The 25,131-nt window shown below is 44.2% G+C and overlaps 1 protein-coding gene across 1 annotated transcript in view; it reads left to right on the plus strand.

Moving 5' to 3' along the window:
* Window positions 1-11,194, plus strand: part of NXPH2 (neurexophilin 2) — a 183,829-nt gene extending 172,635 nt beyond the window's left edge. Inside the window, exon 3 of the mRNA XM_040358045.1 lies at window positions 10,296-11,194. Coding sequence (XP_040213979.1) covers window positions 10,296-11,036 — 741 coding nt within the window. The 3' untranslated portion in view covers window positions 11,037-11,194. The remainder of the gene's footprint in view (window positions 1-10,295) is intronic.
* Window positions 11,195-25,131: the final 13,937 nt, after the last annotated feature.

The raw sequence follows: 25,131 nt of genomic DNA on the forward strand, positions 1-25,131 counted from the left end.
TCCATCATTCTGGAAAAAATAAATCAATATAATCAAAACTTCACAGAAGAAAGAAATACCAAAAAAAAAAAAAAATGTTTAATGTTTTATTTTTTGGCGTCTCAACTGCCGCGACGTGTATTGTTAGATCTGCCAGCCTTCTCCAACAAAAGAATGTCAATTCCTCCCTTTAATTGATGTAAAACAAATTCATGTTATTAATCTTGCAGGACGGCACATTCAGCGGGACAATAATATCGGGGAATCTAGCGGCTGTAGATGCTTTTGTGAAATTCATAAGCTCGGCCAAGATACAAATTACTCAAGTCTTGATGAATGCTTTGAGATTCGCCAGCTCGGACAGATTAAGTGCTGCCATTTTTCTTTCTAAAGCATTTTTTTTTTTTTTTTGTCCCTGTTAATGCCATTAATAGTTTTAGGAAAAACGGTGCTTAAAGGAAAATTCCCTGTTCTATGCAGTCCAAAAAAAATTGCGAAAGATTTGGATCAGTTGTAAGTACCGTATTTTCCGGCGTATAAGACGACTTTTTGGATGCAAAAAAAATGCATCCAAAGTCGGGGGTCGTCTTATACGCCGGTGACAGTCTCCGAGCTGCGAGCGTCCATGATTTAACCGCTTGGGATCCGCGCTATAGTCAAATGACGGCTACAGCGCGGATCCGAAAATCCAAGTGGACGTCAATTGACGTCCGCCCCTTTGCGCGTTCCCCACGCGCGCTCCAGAGCGCGCAGCGGGAACACTCTGTGTTGGCCGTGTCCCTTGGACAGAGCCAATTACAGATCACCGCGAACGGCCAATCAGAGTGGCCGTTTGCGATGCGATCTGTGCGGCCAATGAGAGATGATCTCATATGTAAACATATGAGATCATCTCTCATTGCCGTTTTACACAGAGACAGCGTCCTGTCTCTGGAGAGGAGACCGATCGGCACAGTGGGGGCAAGTGATGGCACAGTGGGGGGAAGTGATGGCACAGTGGGGGCAAGTGATGGCACAGTGGGGGCAAGTGATGGCACAGTGTAGGCAAGTGATGGCACAGTGTAGGCAAGTGATGGTACAGTGGGGGCAAGTGATGGCACAGTGGAGGCAAGTGATGGCACAGTGGGGGCAAGTGATGGCACAGTGTAGGCAAGTGATGGCACAGTGGGGGCAAGTGATGGCACAGTGGGGGCAAGTGATGGCACAGTGTAGGCAAGTGATGGCACAGTGGGGGCAATTGATGGCACAGTGGAGGCAAGTGATGGCACAGTGGGGGCAAGTGATGGCACAGTGTAGGCAAGTGATGGCACAGTGGGGGCAAGTGATGGCACAGTGGGGGCATGTAATGTAATGGCACAGTGAGATTTGTAAAAAGCCTGTTCCGGCTACCCCTCAGCTTCCAGAAAGACTAGTAGGAAGGGGGTAGTCTTATATGGCAAGTATATCCCAAAACCAACATTTTTCCTGGAAAAATAGGGGGTCGTCTTATACGCCCAGTCGTCTTATACAACGGCAAATACGGTATCCTGGTTATTTCTCAAATGGTGTATCACATGATATGGCCTCCCTGCTTTTTTATAATAGTCAATTCTAATGTACACAAAGTGTATGAATATAATATCTTCCTTTGTCCCCCCTCTTCCCTGATCAACATTCAACACGGCGGCAGGTCGGCTCCACTGCGCGAGAGCCCGTAGCTATACGTCGGCTCTCGCGCAGGCCACTAGGGGCGCGACCGACTCCCATGCGCATGCCCCGGCGGGTACGATCGCCGCTGGGCACACGCGATCGCTCGTTACAGAGCGGGGACCGGGAGCTGTGTGTGTAAACACACAGCTCCCGGTCCTGTCAGGGGAGAAATGCCTGATCTTCTGTTCATACAATGTATAAACAGAAGATCAGTCATTTCCCCTAGTGAGGCCACCCCCCCTACAGTTAGAACACACCCAGGGAACATACTTAACCCCTTCCCCGCCCCCTAGTGTTAACCCCTTCCCTGCCGGTGGCATTTTTATAGTAATCCAATGCATTTTTATAGCACTGATCGCTATAAAAATGACAATGGTCCCAAAAATGTGTCAAAAGTGTCCGAAGTGTCCGCCATAATGTCGCAGTACTGGAAAAAAGAAATCGCTGATCGCCGTCATTACTAGTAAAAAAAAATATTAATAAAAATGACATAAAAATACCCCCTATTTTGTAAACGCTAAAACTTTTGCGCAAACCAATCAAAAAACGATTATTGCGATTTTTTTTTTACGAAAAATATGTAGAAGAATACGTATCGGCCTAAACTGAGGAAAAAAAAGTTTTTTTTATATATTTTTGGGGGATATTTATTATAGCAAAAAGTAAAAAATCATTTTTTTTCAAAATTGTCGCTCTATTTTTGTTTATATCGCAAAAACTAAAAACCGCAGAGGTGATCAAATACCACCAAAAGAAAGCTCTATTTGTGAGGAAAAAAGGACGCCAATTTTGTTTGGGAGCCGACCGCGCAATTGTCAGTTAAAGCGACGCAGTGCCGAATCGCAAAAAGTGCTCTGGTCTTTGACCAGCAATATGGTCCGGGGTTAAGTGGTTAAAGCAGTGGCGGCTGGTGCTCAAAATTTTTGGGGGGGCGCAAACGAAAAAAAAAAAAATTGCAGCCTCACTGTGCCCATCACATACAGCCACTGTGCCATCAAACACAGCCACTGTGCCATGCCACCAAATGCAGCCACTGTGCCATCAATTGTCACCACTGTGCAATGCCATCAAACACAGCAACTGTGCCATCAATTGTCACCACTGTGCCATGCCATCAAACGCAGCCACTGTGCCATCAATTGTCACCACTGTGCCATGCCATCAAACAGCAACTGTGCCATCAATTGTCACCACTGTGCCATGCCATCAAACGCAGCCACTGTGCCATCAATTGTCACCACTGTGCCATGCCATCAAACGCAGCCACTGTGCCATCAATTGTCACCACTGTGCCATGCCATCAAACACAGCAACTGTGCCATCAATTGTCACCACTGTGCCATGCCATCAAACACAGCAACTGTGCCATCAATTGTCACCACTGTGCCATGCCATCAAACAGCAACTGTGCCATCAATTGTCACCACTGTGCCATGCCATCAAACGCAGCCACTGTGCCATCAATTGTCACCACTGTGCCATGCCATCAAACGCAGCCACTGTGCCATCAATTGTCACCACTATGCCATGCCATCAAACGCAACCACTGTGCCATCAATTGTCACCACTGTGCCATGCCATCAAACGCAGCCACTGTGCCATCAATTGTCACCACTGTGCCATGCAACACAGCAACTGTGCCATCAATTGTCACCACTGTGCCATACCATCAAACGCAGTGACAGTGCCATCAATTGTCACCACTGTGCCATGCCATCAAACGCAGCCACTGTGCCCCTCAACTGTTGCCACTGTGCCAATTGTCACCACTGTGCCCTTTAATTGTCACCACTGTGCCCCATGATGCCACTGTGCCCATTGTCACCACTGTGCCCCATGATGCCACTGTGCCCATTCTCACTCACAACTGTGCCCCATGATGCCACTGTGCCAATTGTCACCTCTGTGCCCTTTGTCACCACTGTGCCCCATGATGTCACTGTGCCCCTTTCCCTGTAAAAAGCACTTACCTGAGGATTCCATGTGCTCCCTCGATGTCTTCTGCCGCTGTGGTGAAGCTTCAGCCAATCAGGTTCCTGATAACCAGAATCCGGGAACCTGATTGGCTGAAACGGCTGTTTGTCTTATACAATGAGCGCAGATTGCCTGCGCTCAGAGTATAGACAGCTGAGAGCCGGAGAAAAGCCTATCAGAGCCGCTGGCTTTGATAGGCAGTTCCCCTCAGCCAACCAGCTGCCGCTATTCGGGTAACCGGCGTCCCGCATCCGGTTATCTGAATAGACCAGGCAGCGCTGGCAACCAACAATAACATACATTTGTGCATTTATGCACGAATGTGTGTTATTTGCGAGAGGGGGTGGCGCTGCAGCGACCTCTATAGACGGCCGCCAGAACTGCGGCTAAAATGTCAAAATGACATTTTAGCCGAATAAAAGTTCTTAAAGGGCCCGCTTTTTTATTTTATTTTTTTGTGACTGTGGGAGGGGGGGCGGCGCCCGTGCGTCCCTATGGACGGGCCGCCACTGGGTTAAAGGGGTTGTAAAAGTACAATTTTTTTTCCTAAATAGCTACCTTTACCTTAGTGCAATCCTCCTTCACTTACCTCATCCTTCCATTTTGCTTTTAAATGTCCTTATTTCTTCTGAGAAATCCTCACTTCCTGTTCTTCTGTCTGTAACTCCTGGTGCGGAGTGTCGTGCTCGCCCCCTCCCTTGGACTACAGGGGAGTCAGGAAGATCTCTACGTTGTAGATAGAGAGCACGAAGCCTCAAAGCCCTTCGCAGCAGTCATTGTCCCCCCTTCCGGCGGCGACATCTCTCCCGGGGGTGACTTCCAGGTATTGAGGCTCCGGCATTGTGATGACGTAACGGCACACGGCATGAAGCAACGGCATATGCTTTAGTTTGCCCCAGTGCGCATTTTCCGATGACTTTGGCATATGCAGGGGACAGGGGATATCTCCTAAACTGTGTAGGTTTAGAAGATATCTGGGGGTAGCTACAGGTAAGTCTTAATATAGGCTTACCTGTAATATAAAGTGGTTGTAAAGGGTTTACAACCACCTTAATCAGCCACAGAACATGTGTAATTCATATGTGTTCAGTTTTAAAGGGATGAGGTGGCAACCCTACCAAGGACTCACACCCTTCATCCAAGAAAACACACCTAGGCCTAGGCAAATGATGTCATACATCCCCGGAGTCTTCAGGAGGGGAGGAGTGGGGGAGGGGTTTTCTCAGCTTAGGACACTCTCCTGCATTAAAGCTTGATCTAAAGGCGATGGATTCCAGGAATTTTAATGCTACATTAATCATTTGCCTTTACTCAAGATGGCCACAGCCAGAAATGCTAGGGGGGGGGGGGGGGGGGTTCAAAGTAATTTCTCAACAAAATAAAGCATGGAGATTGGAGACATGAATGGATGGGTGAGTTTGCTTTGAATATTAAAAATTGAGTAAATAGTGTCTTTGGTTTATGGCGCAGCCTCAGACGCACTGAAGATCGGCTTTCAGCAGTGATGGTGTCAGAAACCATGAATCAGACCGAGACAGAAGTACAGTTAAATCACACTTGTTTAACCTCTTCCTTACCAGGCCATTGTAAAATGACGCCGGCAGGAACCCTCCCTCGATCCGGGTGGACATCATATGACGTCCTTTCTTCCCGGCAATCTAGGACGTGCGCGCGGCACCGCCCGTGACCCGCCGCGCGTGCCCGGTGGCCGCAATGTCCGCCGGGCACCTGCGATTGCCGGTGATCACTGCAGAAGTGTGGATCTGTGTGTGTAAACACACAGATCCACCTCCTGTCAGAGGTGAGGAAACCGATGCTGTGTTCCCAGTACAGAGGAACACAAATCGGTCTCCTCCCCTTGTGAGTCCCCTCCCCCTACAGTTAGAACACATTTTAGGGAACATATTAACCCCTTTCAGCGCCCCCCTAGTGTTAACCCCTACCCTGCCAGTCACATTTACACAATAATCAATTCAGTTTTATAGCACTAATCACTGTATAAATGTGAATGGTACCAAAAACGTGTCAAAAGTGTCCCATGTGTCCGCCGCAATGTCACGGTCACAATAAAAATCGCAGATCGCTGCCATTACTAGTAAAAAAAAAAAATAATAAATAAAAATGCCAGAAATCTATTCCCTATTTTGTAGATGTTATAACTTTTGCGCAAACCAATCAATATACACTTATTGCGATTTTTTTTACCAAAAATGTGTAGAAGAATATGTATCGGTCTAAACTAAAGAAAAAAAAAAATAAAAAAAAATTGGTATTTTTTTATTTAAAAATTAAAAAAATATTTGTGTTTTTTTTTTGTTTTTTTAATTGTCGTTCTTCTTTTGTTTATAGCGCAAAAAATAAAAAAACGCAGAGATGATCAAATACCACCAAACGAAAGCTCTATTTGTGGGGGGGAAGATTTCATTTGGATACAGTGTTGCATGACCGCGCAATTGTCATTCAAAGTGCAACAGCGCTGAAAACAAAAAATTGGTCTGGGCAGGAAGGGGGTGAAAATGCCCTGTATGGAAGGGGTTAATAATAATACAAAGATAAACAGAGTAAACATAGTCAAAACATAGCCAGAGTGAGACCCGGTTCACACTGGGGCGACTCGTCAGGCGACGCAGCCGCCTGACAAGTCACGTCCCATTGTAGTGAATAGAACCGTTCTAATAGGAGCGACGCAAGTCGCTCCGACTTAGAAAAAGGTTCTTGTACTACTTTGGGGGCGACTCTGGGCGATTTGCATTGACTTCTATACAGAAGTCATTTTGCAAGTCGCCTTGGAAGTCGTCTTCAGGTCGCCTGGCCGAGTCGCCCCAGAAGTCATGCCGCCCCTGTGTGAACCGGCTCTTAAGGAACCGGACTGGATAGTCAGACAAGCCAAACTTCAGGGAGCCAGAGAAGAACGTAGTAGAAAAGCAAGCAGGATCAGGAGCCAGAAGGGATGTCAGCCAAGCAAGTCTTTAACAGGGACACAGGAGATAGTCTCTGTGATGTTGAGGCAATTTAGTTTGCATTTGTAGCGCTATACAAGTTATTCATTCATGTTGACCAAGGCAGAGATCATCTGAGCTGGACGGCTTAGGCCCCATTCACACAGACGGGCCATTCAGGTCCGCCTGTCAGTTTTGACGGCGGACCTGAACGGCCGTTCCATGCCCGCGGAGACATGTCCGCTGACATCCGACCCGATCCGCCAAAATCAGACGTAAGGCAAAACGTCCATATCCATCCATATCGAATCGGGTGAGATCTGATGAAAACGGACATGCTGTCCGTTTTCATCAGATCGCTCCATAGGAATCAGCGGCGCTGCACAAGCCCCTCCCCGCTCAGTGAGCAGAGAAGAGCTTGTCATCTGCCGGCTCAGCGGAGATCTGCGGACTGATCTCCCGCCGATCTGGTGGGAGCAGGTGGACTCCGTAGCGACAGAGTCCGCCTCATGTGAATGGGGCCTGAGGCTGGGTTCACACTACTACACTACTTTCATCCTACTTTGCTCTGCTACATTGGTCCTACATTTATCATACATTGGTCCTACATCCATCCTACTTTCATGAACAGGATACTACTTTGGTCCGACTTCAATGACATTCAATGGGCTGAAGTAGGATCAATGTAGGACCAAAAGTAGTACAGGGAGCATTTTCAAAGTCGGACCGACTTGTGTAGGACCAGTAAGACAGCTCTCATAGGGAAACATTGAACACAGAGCAAAGTAGGATGAAAGTAGTGTAGTATTTAGTGTGAACCCAGCCTCAAGTAGGTAGGACTGATGAGCAGGATAGCATCAACAGGTGAGTCCCTGTGGAGAGATAGGAGCTGGCAATTAGCCGACAGCTGAGCAGCCAGCTCAGAGAAGCTAGGGCTGAGCCCAGCCCTGACAGATGGTTGAGGACTTGGCTGTGCTGTCTGGCAGGGGTGTCTGAATTCTAAGACTAGCTGAACAGAATTGCAAATCCTTTGGCACAGTTCATATACAGTATATGCACTGCAACGGCAACTGTGAATCAAGCTTCTTACCTGGAGTTAAGCTTTAATCCGTTGTTCATGTACATAGTCATTATAAGGAGAAATAACAGCCAATTGTGAATTACAAAGAGGATAAGCAGCACCTGACTGTGGCATTTTGAATACATAGACATGAAGATATGCAATTACCTGGGTGGGGGGCTGGAAAAGGAAAAAAAAATTGGTTTGCAGCGTTCTAGATGGGAAAGCATAACATGATGAATGAAAGCTTTTACTGTCTTCTTGAGGAAGTTGGTTCTACTGACAAAGACTTGGCAGTGATTACAGGTTCTGGGTTTACTAAAGACCTTTAAATTGATGAGACAAAATTATTTTATTGTTGGGAAATTATGCTGGCATCCCAAAAATCACCCATTTTTAAAGTATCGTGAAACACAGGATTTTATTTCCACCAATTACAAAGCATCAATATCCCACAAAATCCATAAAAATAATACAGTAAATGTATGTATCAATTACAAAAACAGTATGTACTGTATATGTTGTGGTGCACTGAGGGTCAGGTGTGTGTGTGTTTTTATGCAATGGGGTACCAATAAAAATTAATAGCATAGTGTGTACTCCGCAAGCTGTGTCAATTGCTAATGCTATGGCACAATACAACATACTGACACAATGGGGTAGATTTACTATAGGCAAATAAACTGTGAACAGCGATCTCTGTGGTGTTCCAGTGAGCCCCCACACAGTTAGAACACACTGAGGGAACACAGTTAATCTCTTGATCGCCCCCTAGTGTTAACCCCTTCCCTGCCAGTGTCATTTATACATTGATCAGTGTAATAATGTCACTGGTCCCCAAAAAGTGTCACTTAGGGCCAGATTTGTCCACTGCAATGTCGGCGTCGCGCTACATATCGCAAATCGCTGCCATTACCCTGTAAAAACATAAAAAATCTAATTAATCTTTCCCATAGTTTACCATTGATTGGTTTGCGAAAAAGTTATTGCGTTGATAACTTTTTTGCGCAAACCAATCAATATACGTTTATTGCAATTTTAAGTTAACCACTTAAGCCCTGGACCATATTGCTGCCTAAAGACCCAAGGTGTTTTTACAGTTCGGGACTGCGTCGCTTTAACAGACAATTGCGCGGTCGTGCGACGTGGCTCCCAAACAAAATTGGCGTCCTTTTATTCCCCACAAATAGAGCTTTCTTTTGGTGGTATTTGATCACCTCGGCGGTTTTTATTTTTTGCGCTATAAACAAAAATAGAGCGACAATTTTGAAAAAAATGCAATATTTTTTTACTTTTTGCTGTAATAAATATCCCCCAAAAACATATATAAAAAAAAATGTTTTCCTCAGTTTAGGGCGATACGTATTCTTGCACCTATTTTTGGTAAAAAAAATCGCAATAAGCGTTTATCGATTGGTTTGCGCAAAATTTATAGCGTTTACAAAATAGGGGATAGTTTTATTGCATTTTTATTAATTTTTTTTTTTTTTTACTACTAATGGCAGCGATCAGTGATTTTTTTCGTGACTGCGACATTATGGCGGACACTTTGGACAATTTTGACACATTTTTGGGACCATTGTCATTTTCACAGCAAAAAATGCATTTAAATTGAATTCTTTATTGTGAAAATGACAGTTGCAGTTTGGGAGTTAACCACAGGTGGCACTGTAGGATTTGGTGTACACTGTGTGTGTGTTTACAACTGTAGGGGGGTGTGGCTGTAGGAATGACGTCATCGATCGAGTCTCCCTATAAAAGGGATCACTCGATCGATGCAGCGCCATAGTGAAGCACGGGGAAGCCGTGTTTACACACAGCTCTCCCCGTTCTTCAGCTCCGGGGAGCGATCGCGACGGAGCGGCTATAAACAAATAGCCGCGCCGTCGTCCCGGATCGCTCCCCAAGGGGACCCGACCGCCGCAAGTCGCGGGAGGGGCCCCGATCGGACCCCCGACCCACGTCTAGGCAGGGACGTACAGGTACGCCAATGTGCCTGTACGTGCCATTCTGTCGACGTATATGTACATGCGGCGGTCGGGAAGGGGTTAAAGTGATGCAGTGCCATATCACAAAAAATGGCCTGGTCATTAAGGGGGTGAAACCTTCTGGGGCTGAAGTGGTTAAGGAGGGTTGGGCTTCCTCCAGGCTCACCTGCCCTCTATCCATCCATTAGAATGCATGTGCTTCTACTATGGAGGCTTTCATAAATGTAGGACTGAAGACATATTGGGGGTGCCAGTGGAGCGGCTCTGCAGCGTACGCATGTATTTCAAACGTGTGCCAACTAAATCCCTGTTTTTATCACAATATAATTTGGTTGGTAGGAGATTGGCTGACCAATTGAGCTGGGAATTTTCTTTGGTTTTGTCTCGAGCTACACATATGCCTTCCCTGTGGTGCATTGTAAAAAGTAAGTCAGGTGCCCTTTTTGGCTTGTAAACCCATGGCCAAATTGGCAATATAAGTCAATGTCGGAAAAAAAAAAAATTCAATCAACGTTTGTTTGATGATACATACATATGAGTGAATGTGCCTTTTTTTTATAACTTTAGCTTCACTTACAACATACGTGTTTCAAAATGGCGATGTAAGCTGTAATTTCATTTTAATGTTTTTAATATTTTTTCATTTTTTTTTATTATTATTATTAGATTCTTTGTGACAAAGAAATACTGCAAGCAACAGATGCACTAAAGTGGTCGGAGAAGGGAACTTCCGAGAATCTGGAAAACAATGTGGCCCACAGCAGGGTCCACAGCCCTCTACGTCTGTTTGTCAAGCAATCGGCTCTCCAACGGCAAGGCCAGCTCTCCTACTTTGACACCACAGAGCACTTCTGGAACTGGCTCGCCAACATCACCGACGCCCAAGAGTCCCTAGTACGAACTAAACGGAGGCCTATAGTTAAAACTGGAAAGTTTAAAAAAATGTTTGGCTGGGGGGATTTTCACTCCAATATTAAAACTGTCAAGTTGAACCTGCTCATCACGGGCAAAATCGTAGACCATGGAAATGGCACCTTCAGCGTTTACTTTCGCCATAACTCCACAGGGCTCGGAAATGTTTCTGTGAGTCTCGTTCCACCCTCCAAGGTGGTGGAGTTTGAACCTTCTGCTCAGTCTACCCTAGAGAGCAAAGACGCCAAGTCCTTCAATTGCCGGATTGAGTATGAGAAAACGGACAGGGCCAAGAAGACAGCTTTGTGCAACTTTGATCCTTCTAAAATCTGTTACCAAGAACAAACCCAGAGCCACGTATCCTGGTTGTGTTCCAAGCCCTTTAAAGTTATTTGCATATATATTGCTTTCTTCAGCATTGACTATAAACTTGTGCAAAAAGTTTGTCCTGATTATAATTACCATAGCGAGACACCCTATTTGTCATCTGGTTGAAGAACTTGTGTTGATAAAACTAGAGTACCCTATCAACAATTGTCAGGGAAGACTTTATGTATAAAACAAACTTTGTGCTTCAACAAATAATCTTTCTTTTCCCGGAGTCCATGTAACCCGTGTTAGAATTGCATAATACATTTTGGTTTAGTAACGTTGAATTGTTTTTGTAGTTTTGATGTAGGGAACACAATTCAGTGCAGAGAGCAGAGGCTTCTACAAAAGCCACAGTGGTCAGTCTTTTGGGTGGTAGTCAATCTTTCGGAAGTTGGGCAGCCAAACGGCGTGTCAGTTTCTGCAATATATTTAGTAGACATGTGCACACTGAAATATTTTGTTTCGGAATTTCAGTTTTAGTTACTCCCGAAATTCGTTTTTATTCATTTTGTTTCGTTAAAAAATGCATTCGTCCAAAAATCCAAATTAAAGTGGAGGTTCACCCTAAAAACGATTTTTTAGGCAGCATAGTAAGGGCATATACTTTTGGCAGTTTTTTTTTCTCCGTACTTACCTTTATATTCTGATTTGGTCCAGGGCTTCCACGTTCTGATGACTGCGGGACTGGGCGTTCCTATCCCAGCCTCAGGGTTGCGATGACTCCGGGACTGGGCGTTCCTATCCTTCGGTTCGATGATTGACGGCTTGTGAAACAGGTCCCCTGTCGCACAACGCGCGTCACCAGATTTCCGGAAATAGCCAGGCTGCGAGTCGACACTATACGGCGCCTGCCGCGTAGAGCTGACTGCGCAGGCGCCGTATAGTGCCGACTTGCAGCTCGGCTATTTCCCGACATCTTGTGACGCGCATTGTGCGACAGGTCACCTGTTTCACAAGCCGTCAATCATCCAACGGAAGGATAGGAACGCCCAGTCCCGTAGTCATCGGAAGCCCTGGACAAAAACAGAATATAAAGGTGAGATACAAAGAGAGGAAATGGATAGCCGCACTCCAATAACCAAAAAGGTTGTCTTTTTATTCAAACGAACAGCAAATACATCACTTCACAAGGTCACAGCAAAGGAACAGGGGAACAGCCTGACGCGTTTCGCACTGAGCTAGTGCTTAATCATGGTTAGTGGTTCGTTGGTTGTTCGTTTGAATAAAAAGACAACCTTTTTGGTTATTGGAGTGCGGCTATCCATTTCCTCTCTTCGTATCTCATGCATGGTCAGTGCATTGCCAGCACCCACGGTATCCTGAGTCAGTCTACTCTACATAGCGACCCACCTGGAGCGGTGATCCTCTTTTTTCTAGAATATAAAGGTATGTACAGAGAAAAGAAAAAAAAAAATGCCGAATGTAAATGCCCTTACTATGCTGGCTCTAATGTGTGTAATATTAAATTAAGGTCGAATCTGTTAATTGAAGGCTTATGGTGTCTGTTGAATGTTCTAAGAAGATTTGACGAAGCAACTAAACTGTACGACGCCGCAATCGTACATTTCCGGTCGAATGCTCCGCCCACAAGCTATAGTAGAATTCTAATGTTGTATAACTAGTAATAATTATATTTATTAATTATTATTACTAGTCAACCAACATTAAAATTCTTCTATAGCCTTGGGGGGGAGCATTTGACCATAAATGTCCACTCGCGGCGATCGTATGTTTTTAGCTGCTTCGTCAAATCTTCATGTCTCTATAAGGTTGAATCTTTTTTCTCTATGTCAAATAATCTTGGACTAATATAGTTAGGTTAGGCACATTTGACCACAGATTCGATAGACACAGATCACTATTGTCACCGTCATGTCGAATCTTCTATCTATATCGAACAAAAATAAAGCGTTTTTATGTCGGATCTTTTGGATTTCAGATTCTGCGCATTCGTTATCGTTTGTTAAAATTAACGTGAAAATCCCTGAAATTCGGGCGAAAACGAATGCACATGTCTAATATTTAGGTAATGTGGCCATATTTCCAAGACCCCAAGGCCCAGATCCACAAAGAAATTACGCCGGCGTATCTATTGATACGCCGCGTAATTTCTACGATGCCCGTCGTATCTTTGTTTTGTATCCACAAAACAAGATATGACTGAAGGTGGGCTCGATCCGACTGGCGTACGTCTTAGTACGCCGTCGGATCTTAGGTGCATATTTACGCTGGCCGCTAGGTGGCACTTCCGTTGATTTCCGCGTAGAGTTTGCAAATGAGCTAGATACGGCGATCCACAAACGTACGTATTTTTTTACGTTGTTTCCGTAAGGCTTTTTTCGGGGTAACGTTACCCCTGGGTCTATGAGGCGTACACAATGTTAAGTATTGACGTCGGGCCAGCGTAGAATTTTCCGTTGTGTACGTCGTTTGTGTAAAACGTTCGCGAATAGGCGCTTTGCGTAGAATTACGTTCACGTCGAAAGCATTGGCTTGTTGCGGGTTAATTTCGAGCATGCGCACTGGGATACCCCCACGGACGCCGTTCAAAAAAAACGTCAATTACGTGGGGTCAATAGGAATTACCATAAAACACGCCCCCATCTCATCCATTTGAATTGCGTGCCCTTACGCCGACACAGTTACACTACGCCGCCATAAAATACGCTGTAAGTTACGGCGGCGTAGTGTATCTGAGCTACGCTACTCCGGACTTACAGATGCGCCGAGGTACGTGGATCTGGACCCAAATATGTTAGTTAAGGGTTTTGCAAATCTGGCACCTGAAACAACAGATTGTGGAGCCCTGATTGGGGTACTGACCCATGGATTGAGCACTTGTGCTTAAAGTTGTGATAAAGCTTACAGAAATATATGAAAAGACTAAAACACAGACAATGATCACTTGCCTGATGCAAATGGAAATTCCTTTATACTTTGGTGTTCTAATGAAAGTATCTCTTATCTAATATAATCAATGGTTAATGTTTAAAAATTAGTCTTACTTATTTATAATAATTGCTTTTAAGGGAAGCGGGGACATAATAATTTTGAAAGCCAGACAGTAAAAAATTATTTAGGTTAAATAATTTATAAATGCTACTGAATGATCAGCAGATAGCCTCAACTAAACAAATAAAAGTTGTGGTACACAAAGACATTGGATATTGGTCATTCTTCTATAACAGGGGTCTCCAAATTTTCAGTATGAGGGCCACATTACATATTTTTAAAATATTCATTTTTATAGACTAATTATTATGTTTTGCTTGGAGATTTTTTGTAATCAGCATTATTTGATCCAGAATAAAAGAAAAGAACTGAAAGAACTTCAGTAAAACAAAGCAAATACCTTCCAAAAAAACTTGAGCCATTAAAAAAGGGCCAACAAATATAAATTTGGTCTGCACCTTTTTCATGGAAGCCCCCTCCCCTTTACATTAGGGTCCCCATTACAACCCCCCTTAGATCTGGGTCCCCAAAAGAGTCCCCCCTTATATCAGGGTCCCCAACGGAGTCCCACCTTTACATAAGGGTCCCCATTACAGTCCCCCTTACATCAGGGCCCCAAACAGATTCCCCCCTTTAAATCAGGGTCCCCATTACAGCCCCCCTTACATCAGGGTCTCCATTAAATTCCCCCTTACATTCGGGTTCCAAACAGAGTCCCCACTTACATCAGGGTCCCTATTAAAGTCCCCCTTACATCAGGGCCCCAAACAGAGTCCCCTCTTACATTAGGGTCACCAACAGAATCCCCACTTACATCAGAGTCCCCCTCACATCACGGTCCCAATCACTGTACCCCCTTACATCAGAGTTCTCATCTGAGTCCTTTTTAGCAGAGTCCACTGAGACTGTGCACATCAGTTGTGGGCCAGATAAAATCTTGTAGCAGGTCGTACTTTGGAGACCCATGTTCTTTAAAGGAGTTGTAAAGGAAAAAAATGTTTTGCCTAAAATTAATGTCTGCAAGGTAGACAGACAGAATAGTGTAATGATTCTGTTAAAAAAAACAAGTAAATACCTATTAAATTTCTTCATCTATATCACCTCCGGCATTCTAGTTTCTGTTCTCTCATTCACTTCCTGGTTTGCGGTGCTCGTTCATGTAAGAACTATGTAACGGCTACCCAAGTAGTGAGAGGGTATCAGCCGTTGGAGACGTCCTTTTCCCTGGCAAGTTGCGATATGCAAGTACCGCCGGTATATCCCCATCCACGAGATCCAGAGAGAGAGAGTCCGGTTCAGCTGTAAAAGGAGCAGAATAATAGTCCCATAGAATCCCCTTTCAAGAACCAGACGGGGCTACGTTTTGAAGGGTCAAGTAGACTGTCTTTAATGGTACATTCTGCTGGTTTATATCTAGTTACAAGCTGTTACAGGAACAATGAAACTCTCCGCCCCCCCTCCTCACACAGTGGGGGGGGGGGGCTTCAATAGATACTTTAAAATAATGATGACATCCCCTTGAGTTAATCACTTAATCAGTATCTAGACATTTCGGCCCCGAACCACATTTAACATGACCTGATCAGACACATTCCTTTATCAATAGAATTCAATTAACCTTTTGTATGCCTCACTGCATGATGATTATAGATGTCCAGGCAGAATACATAGTTCCGTTACAAACTACATTTCCCAGTATGCATTGCGGCACACCCAGTAATTCACACCTCCTTGAAGTCTCTGAGGCCGCGTACACACGACCGGTCCAAACGGATGAAAACGGACTGAACGGCCCATCGGTCTGTTATCCTTCGGACAAAAATGAGAGAACTTGCTTTAAAATCGAACCGATGGACGGCTGACCATCGGTCAAAACCGATGATTAGTACACAAAAGTACACAAAAGCATCGGTTCAAAACCCACGCATTCTCAGAATCAAGTCGACGCATGCTTGGAAGCATTGAACTTCGTTTTTTTCAGCACGTCGTGTGTTTTACGTCACCGCGTTCTGACCCGATTGGTTTTTGTACGCACATCAGACCATCAGTCTGCTTCAGCGGTGATCCGATGAAAACGCTCCGTCGGACCATTCTCATCGGATGGACCGGTCGTGTGTACACGGCCTCACGCGTAGAGAGCGTCCTGCCGCACAGATGTAGTTTCCAGGAGGGGGCGAGCACATCACTGACCACCGCAGTAAAGCCTCCCATCACGATGGTCAGTAAAAATCAGACAAGCAGGAAGTGAACAGAACAGAGAAGAAATAGAGCAACTTCTGAGCAAAAACAAACAATGAGGAAGTGAAAAGAGGAATGTCTGCAGGTAAAGGATGCTTATTATGAAAAAAAAAAAAATTCCTTTACAACCCCCTTAACCCTTTTGAGACCCGCGCTATAGACAAAAGACGTCCACAGCGCGGTTCTCAAGTGCCGAGTGGACGTCTTTAGACATCCTTTTATGTGCATTACCCACGCGCGCCACTGGGGGGCGCGCAGCAGGTAAACACTGTCCCGGCGCATCGCCGAAGAGCCGATGCGTGTACCTGGCGGCCACGATGTCCGTCGGGTACACGCGATCGTCGGTAACACAGCAGGGACGTGGAGCTCTGTGTGTAAACACAGAGCTCCACGTGCTGTCAGAGGAGAGGAGACCGATCTGTATCTCTTGTACATAGGGACACAGCATCGGTCACCTCCCCCAGTCAGTCCCCCTCCCCCACACAGTTAGAGCACACCCAGGATACACATTTAACCCCGTCCTCATCCCCTAGTGTTAACCCCTTCCCTGCCAGTCACATTTATACAGTAATTAGTGCATTTTTATAGCACTGATCGCTGTATAAATGTGAATGGTCCCAAATTTGTGTCAAAAGTGTCCGATACGTCCGCCGCAATATCGCAGGCTCAATAAAAATCGCAGATCGCCGCCATTACTAGTAAAAAAAAATAATAAAAAAAAATCATAATTCTTTTCCCCATTTTGTAGGCGCTATAACTTTTGCGCAAACCAGTCAAAAATACGTCGAAAAATACGTATCGGCCTTAACTGAGAAAAAAAATCGTTTTTTTTTTTTTAAAAATTGGATATTTATTATAGCAACAAGTAAAAAATATATATATATATTTTTAAAATTGTCGCTCTTTTTTTGTTTATAGCGCAAAAAATAAAAACCGCAGAGGTGATCAAATACCACCAAAATAAAGCTCTATTTGTGGGGGAAAAAGGACGTCAATTTTATTTGGGAGCCACGTCGCACGACCGCGCAAATGTCAGTTAAAGCGACGCAGTGCCGAAAGCTGAAATTTCGCCTGGGAACAAAGGGGGTTTATGTGCCCAGTAAGCAAGTGGTTAAGGATGAAGCAACCCAAGTTTTCACTTTCCCCAAATTCCTACGAATTTCAGGAGACTTCTGTGAAATTTTGCCATTTCTGTGAAGTGCATTGGAGTCTAAGGGGAGGACAAATATAACAGAAAATTAAAACTATACACACCTCTCCTCCAACGATGCAATGTCTGCAAGCAACTTTGCTTGAACCAACATCTTCACCTGGTCTTCTTCTGAGTTCATTCATCCCGGTAGATGCAAAAATTGTATGCTGATGAGCTGCCTTGTCACAAAGATTTGAATTAGTTATACATGAGGACTGATTTGGACACCACATCCCCAACAGAGTATACACACAAAAAAAAACTTATTACAGATAAAAGGACTTTCAAGCAATGCAAAAAATATCACAATACTTAAAAGATGCTTTATTGATACATGTATCATTCATTATAATCCATCATCGTAAAAAGAACGGGGTGATAATTACTCCCACACATTTGTTGCTTGCACAGTATAACCTGTATCATTTGACATAACAATCCAGTGCATATTCTCCATAAACGGAGAGAGTTGGTATGCAGTTTCTTTAACCACTTGCCGAATGCTCAACGTAGATGTACTGTACGTTGGCAGAATGGTGCGGGCAGGCAAAGCAACGTACAGGTGTGTTGCTTTAAATCTGCCGCCTAGTGGGCGCGCGCGCCCCCACCGCAAGTTCCATGACCGTGCCCGCGGACTCGATGTCCACTGGAGTCCCGTGATCGTGTCACGGAGATGCAGAACAGGGAGATGCCTGTGTAAACAAGGCATTTCCCTGTTCTGCCTAGTGACAGGACACTGATCTACTGCTCCCTGTCATCAGAAGCAGTGATCACTGTCGTGTCACTGGTAGCTAGGGTGACCACATTTACAAACTGCCATTCAGGGACACCCCCTGGGTCAATGATCACAAGCCTAGAAGAGCCTTTTACAAAATGCAGAGGGGGCCCTAATGTGTGGACAGGGCCACTCGCCCAGCACGTGAGGGTACCTTTTCGCTGTGCATGCACTCATCAAACCTCAGGGCCAGGCAGGGATTGCAGTCATGTGAGAATCGAACATTAGGGCAGTTCCTCGACTTAGGGATGAGCCGTGACACTGTGTGTAGTAATAAAAGTAGAGTCCCTCTGAAAAGTGTTGCCTCGTGTCTCTACACACTGTTGCCCAATGTTAACTCTTTCCCCCCAGCCTGGGCCAGCCACCAACTATACTAGCGTACCTGTAGGTAACCTACCTACAAGTGTACTGCAGGAAGCGACAAAGGGGGAGATTCACCCACTTTTAAAAAACAATATAGATCAGGGTTGCCAACCTCCCGCAGCCTATTTTACTGACAAAACATGGGAAATTTACCGGCGGAACACTTTTTTTTACTGACAACCTGAGAAATTACAGAACTCCTATTGAAAACTAACACAGTGAATATTTGAACAGTATGAACATGATATGGAAACACTGACAACACCTATAACAAAGTACAGTAAAACCTTGGTTTGCGAGCATAATTTGTTTCAGAAACATGCTTGTAATCCAAAGCACTTGTATATCAAAGCATTTTTTTACAGGGTATAGAAGAGAAGAGAGGCGCCTCTAAGTGTAGCAATAAGTTGCTAAATGTTGTACCTTCATTAACTGCTTGCCGACCGCCCACCGTCGTTTTACGGCGGAAGTCGGCTCCCCTGCGCGAGAGCACGTAATATAACGTCGGCTCTTGCGCAGGCCACTAGGGGCGCGCGCGCCTCCCCCCGCTCGCCCCCGACTCCCTGCGCATGCCCGATCGCCGCCGGGCACACGCGATCGCTCGTTACAGAGCGGGGACCGGGAGCTGTGTGTGTAAACACACAGCTCCCGGTCCTGTCAGGGGGAGAAATGCTGATCTTCTGTACATACAATGTATGAACAGAAGATCAGTGTTTCCCCTAGTGAGGCCACCCCCCCTACAGTTAGAACACACCCAGGGAACATACTTAACCCCTTCCCCGCCCCCTAGTGTTAACCCCTTCACTGTCAGTGGTATTTTTATAGTATTTCAATGCATTTTTATAGCACTGATCGCTATAAAAATGCCAATGGTCCCAAAAATGTGTCAAAAGTGTCCGAAGTGTCCGCCATAATGTCGCAGTACCGAAAAAAAAACCGCTGATCGCCGCCATTACTAGTAAAAAAAAAATATTAATAAAACTGCAATAAAATTACCCCCTATTTTGTAAACGCTATAACTTTTGCGCAAACCAATCAATAAACGCTTATTGCGATTTTTTTCCCCCGAAAAATATGTAGAAGAATACGTATCGGCCTAAACTGAGGAAAAAATATGTTTTTTTATATACTTTTGGGGGATATTTATTATAGCAAAAAGTAAAAAATATTCATTTTTTTCAAAATTGTCGCTCTTTTTTTGTTTATAGCGCAAAAACTAAAAACCGCAGAGGTGATCAAATACCACCAAAAGAAAGCTCTATTTGTGGGGAAAAAAGGACACCAATTTTGTTTAGGAACAACAATGCATGACCGTGCAATTGTCAGTTAAAGCGACGCAGTCCTGAATCGCAAAAAGTGCTCTGGTCTTTGGGCAGCAATATGGTCCGGGGGTTAAGTGGTTAACTGTAACCATATTGCTACACTAAGGCCCCGTACACACGGTCGGACAAAACCGATGAGAATGGACAGAGGTTCAGTTTCATCGGACCAAACCGACCGTGTGTATAGCTCATCGGTCTGTTTTCCTTCGGTCCAAAATTTTAAAACATGCTTCAAAACCGAACCGATGGACCGCTGCCGATCGGTCCAAACCGATGGTTAGTACAGAAAGCATCGGTTCAAAACCCACGCATGCTCAGAATCAAGTCGACGCATGCTTGGAAGCATTGAACTTCATTTTATTCAGCACGTCGTGTGTTTGACGTCACCGCGTTCTGACCCGATCGGATTTTGGAACGAGGGTGTGTATGCACATCAGACCATCAGGCCACTTCAGCGGTGAACCGATGAAAACGGTCCGTCGGACCATTCTCATCGGTTTTGTCCGATCGTGTGTACAAGGCCTGAGAGGCTCCTCTCTTCTTTTTTATACTCAGTTGTGACATGACGCTACTCTTATATCAAGACATCGCTTGTATATCAAGGCAAATTTTATTTAAACATTTTGCTTATCTAGCAAAACGCTCTCAAACCAAGTTACTCTCAAACCAAGGTTTTACTGTAATTTGCATGATTTATACTTAAAAAGTCAACACGGCATGAAATTATCAGACCCTCATATTTACTGGCAGTTGTAAAAAAAATCATTGATTTTTTAAAACTGTCAGTAAATTTACTGGCAGTTGGTAACCATGATATAGATATGAACAAGAGGAGACGTGATATGAATTACAGAGGAGGGCGCCTGCACAATCAGCAAAAATTGCTTCAATGGTGTCCACCGACTCCAAGCTCCAATAAAATGTATATGAAGTGTTGGGAGTAATTGTTCTTTTATGACAGATTTTAATGAATGATACATGTAGCAATAAAGTATCTTTTAAGTATTTTTATGTGTTTTGCATTGCTGGCACCTTTGAAGTCCCATTATCTTGTAATGAGGCTTTTTTTCTGTATTGTCACAAAGATTGCAAGCAGGCAGATAGGAATCCTTTATTGTAGAGGAGGCATAGTGCGTGCTCACCTCTATTCTTTTATTTAACCACTTCTGGACCGAGCCTCTTTTTGAGATTTGTTGTTTACAAGTTAAAATAATTTCCTTCTTTTTTTTTCGATAGAAAATTACTTAGAACCCCCAAACATTATATATATCATTTTCAGACACCCTAGAGCAGTGATGGCGAACCTTGGCACCCCAGATGTTTTGGAACCCGGGCCGTCTTTAAGGCAAGGCAAAAGGGGAAGCTGCCCTGGGCCCTGTCATTGTTGTGGGGCCCAAAGCAGCTGCCTCATACTTTCCAACTATCCCAGTTTAAATTCCCTTTAAATTCCCTTGAAATTCCCTATTGTTGTGTACAGATGACTCACCTGAAAAACCTGTATTTACATGTAAATATCCCCCATTCATATGTAAATAACAGGATCATTCATATGTAAATAGCTGAGTCTGGCGGCATTCATATTTAAATAAAGGCGGCATTCATATGTATATCATGCAGTAAAGAGATGATGTGCTGTAACCTCTAGCAACCAAACAGTGAGCAGTATAAAGTCTTGTACACACAATCAGTCCATCCGATGAGAACGGTCTGAAGGACCATTGTCATAGGTTAACCGATAAAGCTGACTGATAGTCCGTCACGCCTACACACCTACAGGTTAAATAACCGATCGTGTCAGAACGCGGTGACGTAAAACACAACGACGTGCTGAAAAAAATGAAGTTCAATGCTTACAGGCATGCGTCGACTTGATTCTGAGCATGCGTGGATTTTTAACCGATGGACATGCCTACTAACGATCGGTTTTGACCTATCGGTTAGGAATCCATAGGTTCATTTTAAAGCAAGTTGGCTTTTTTTTAACCGATGGTTAACCACTTGCTTACTGGGCACCTAAACCCCCTTCGTGCCCAGGCAAAATTTCAGCTTCCAGCACTGCGTTGCTTTAACTGACATTTGCGCGGTCGTGCGACGTGGCTCCCAAACAAAATTGGCGTCCTTTTTTCCCCACAAATAGAGCTTTATTTTGGTGGTATTTGATCACCTCTGCGGTTTTTATTTTTTGCGCTATAAACAAAAAAAGAGCGACAATTTAAAAAAAATATATATTTTTTTTTTACTTGTTGCTATAATAAATATCCCAATTTTTTTTTAAAAAAAACTATTTTTTTTCTCAGTTAAGGCCGATACATATTGTTCAACGTATTTTTGTAAAAAAAAAAAAAATTGCAATAAGCGACTGGTTTGCGCAAAAGTTATAGCGCCTACAAAATGGGGAACAGGATTATGATTTTTTTTCATTATTTTTTTTTTTACTAGTAATGGCGGCGATCTGCGATTTTTATTGGGACTGCGATATTGCGGCGGACGTATCGGACACTTTCGACTTTTGGGACCATTCACATTTATACAGCGATCAGTGCTATAAAAATGCACTAATTACTGTATAAATGTGACTGGCAGGGAAGGGGTTAACACTAGGGGGTGAGGAAGGGGTTAAATGTGTAGCCTGGGTGAGTTCTAACTGTGTGGGGGGAGGGGGTGACTGGGGGAGGTGACCGATGCTGTGTCCCTATGTACAAGGGACACAGATCGGTCTCCTCTCCTCTAACAGCACGTGGAGCTCTGTGTTTACACACAGAGCTCCACGTCCCTGCTGTTACCGGCTGTGTCACCGACGATCGCGTGTACCCGGCGGATATCGCGGCCACCAGGTACACGCATCGGCTCCCCAGCGATGCGGCGGCACAGTGGTTACCCGCCGCGCGCCCCCCAGTGGCGCGCGCGAGTAATGCTTTCAAATGACGTCCAAAGACGTCCAGTTGGCACCTGAGAACCGCGCTGTTGACGTCTTTTGTCAATAGCGCGGGTCTCAAGTGGTTAAATAACCTATGGGGCCCACACACGATTGGTTTTGACTGATGAAAGCGGTCCATCAGACCGTTGTCCTCTGGTTAACCTATCATGTTAACAGTAAACAGTACAGTAAACTCTAGCAACCAATCAACAAGAAATCATGCGCTGTAACCTCTAGCAACTAATCAGTGAGCCGTAATGTGTGCTGTAACCTTTAGCAACCAGTCAGTAAGTGGTAATGATATGCTGTAACCTCTGGTGGCAACTAAATACAATCAATGCCTGATCTGATACAGTAAACTGATTTTAAGTCTAGCTGATATTTTGTGAATGTCTCAGAGCAGGTGGAGAGCAAAATTGCATGGGGGGGGCCCAAGAAATTTTTCGTCCAGGGTCCAATTAACATTAAAGACGCCCTGTTTGGAACTATCCCATGATGCTCAACTACACTGCAGAGTGAATGAGCTACATGGGAAATGTAGTTCCAAAATCTCTGGGGTGCCAAGGTTCGCCATCACTGCCCTAGAGAATAAAATGGCGGTCATTGCACTTTATGTCACACCGTATTTCCGCAACGGTCTTAAAAGACAGTGATCATCCAATGTCTATGAGTACCTGATAGATAATAAAAAGCGAAGTTCTGATTGGTTGGTATATGCACATCTGCACTTTGAGAGTAACGAATCCAGAATAAATTCATCAGCAGTTAAATGGGGAAACATTTCTGAGAAGCGCTCCAAGCTCTGCGCCTATATGCCTACAGGGCCCTTTTCTTTTCCATTTTATTTCATTGTATGTCCCTGTATTGTTTAGCTGTTTGTTCACTTGTCTTCATCACTGTACAGCTTCAAGAAATATATGCACAAGAAATCGTAATAATTATATAAACTCAGAGACTGTAATGTCTAATTATGAAGGGTGATTAAATTATTATTATTATTATTATTATTATTATTATTATTATTATTATCATTATTATTGTTATTTTCAAAAACAAAACAAAAGGTAAAGAAACAAAATCGCAGAACTTTTAGGCTGCATTCACACCTAGGCGTATTTACGCCCGGCGCTCGTGCCGCTGGAGGGGCGAATTTACATTGATGTCTATGAGATGGTTCACATCTCACGCCGAACGCCGAACGCCGAATGCCTGAAAACAAGTCCCGGACCCTTTTTTTCAGGCGGCTTTCGGCGTTCGGCATAGACATCAATGTAAATGTTTTGTAAAAAAAAAAAAAGTTTACAAATCGCGGCAAAATACGCTGCGTTATAGTGTGAATGCAGCCTTAGGCCTCATGCATGCAGGGCGTTTGAATTTCCCCTCTGAATGACTTTAAAGCGGAGGTTCACCCTCAAAATGAACTTTCCAGCATCCTTAAAGCGGAAGTAAACCCATCAATTTAACAGTTTGAAAAAGCAGTTACATTCCTGGCATGCCGGGAATGCTAACTGTCACATTGGTTGTGCTCTCAACCAAACTGTCAAACCATCCAATGGCTGGTGTCATAACTGATCACATGTGCAGCATCATGGCAGTTGAAGATTAAACAGAGGCCAAGACGTGCCTTAGCAGCCGTCAATCAACTCCTCTTCGCTTAGAAACGCCCATTCCCCGCAGGATTCCCCGCTCGGAGCCGGAAAACAAGGGCTCATATAACGATAAGTACAAGTAAAAAAAAAAAAAAAACAGCATACTGCAGATGTTAGCAGTATGCTACAGCTAATGTCAAAAAGTGGATTTTTGGGTGAACCTCCGCTTTAAGGCTCCATGCACACTGAAGCTGATAAAAGCTTTGTTTTTAAGCGTTTTTCTGCGTTTTGCATTTTTGAGCGTTTTTTTCCGCCAAAAAACGGCACTTTGAACGCAAATTTCAGGCGTTCAGAAAAAAGCCAATAAACTCCAAAGCTCATTAACACTAAAAAACGCCCAGGTGTGCATGGGCACATAGGCTAACATAGAGTTCAGTTTATGGGCTTTAAAAAAACAAGCCAAAACGCCAATAAACTGCAGTTTATCAGCTTCAGTGTGCATGGAGCCTTAGGCTGCATTCACACCTGAGCGTTTTGAGTTTTTACCGCTTTTTTGCCGTGATTTTGTTCAGCTCACCAATGTAAAAGGCAGAAAAACACCTGTAATCTGCCCCAAAGTAGATGATGTTCTTTTGTGAGATTAGGACGGTTTTCAGGCGTTTTGCTTCAGGTGACAAAACGCTTAGATGTGAACAGGTGCCCTTGAAATGAATGGGATTTTGCTTGTGTTTTTTGGGCGTTTTACAAGCGTTTTATGAGCTGAAAACGCTCAGGTGTGAATGCAGCCTAACTCCTGGCAAGAAAAAGCTTAAAAAGCACACCTAAAGTCGCATGTTGCACAAGTGTTTAATTGCGTTTGAGCATTCATGG

The sequence above is a fragment of the Rana temporaria genome, chromosome 6 (assembly GCF_905171775.1).
Source record: "Rana temporaria chromosome 6, aRanTem1.1, whole genome shotgun sequence".
NCBI classification, from domain to species: domain Eukaryota; kingdom Metazoa; phylum Chordata; class Amphibia; order Anura; family Ranidae; genus Rana; species Rana temporaria.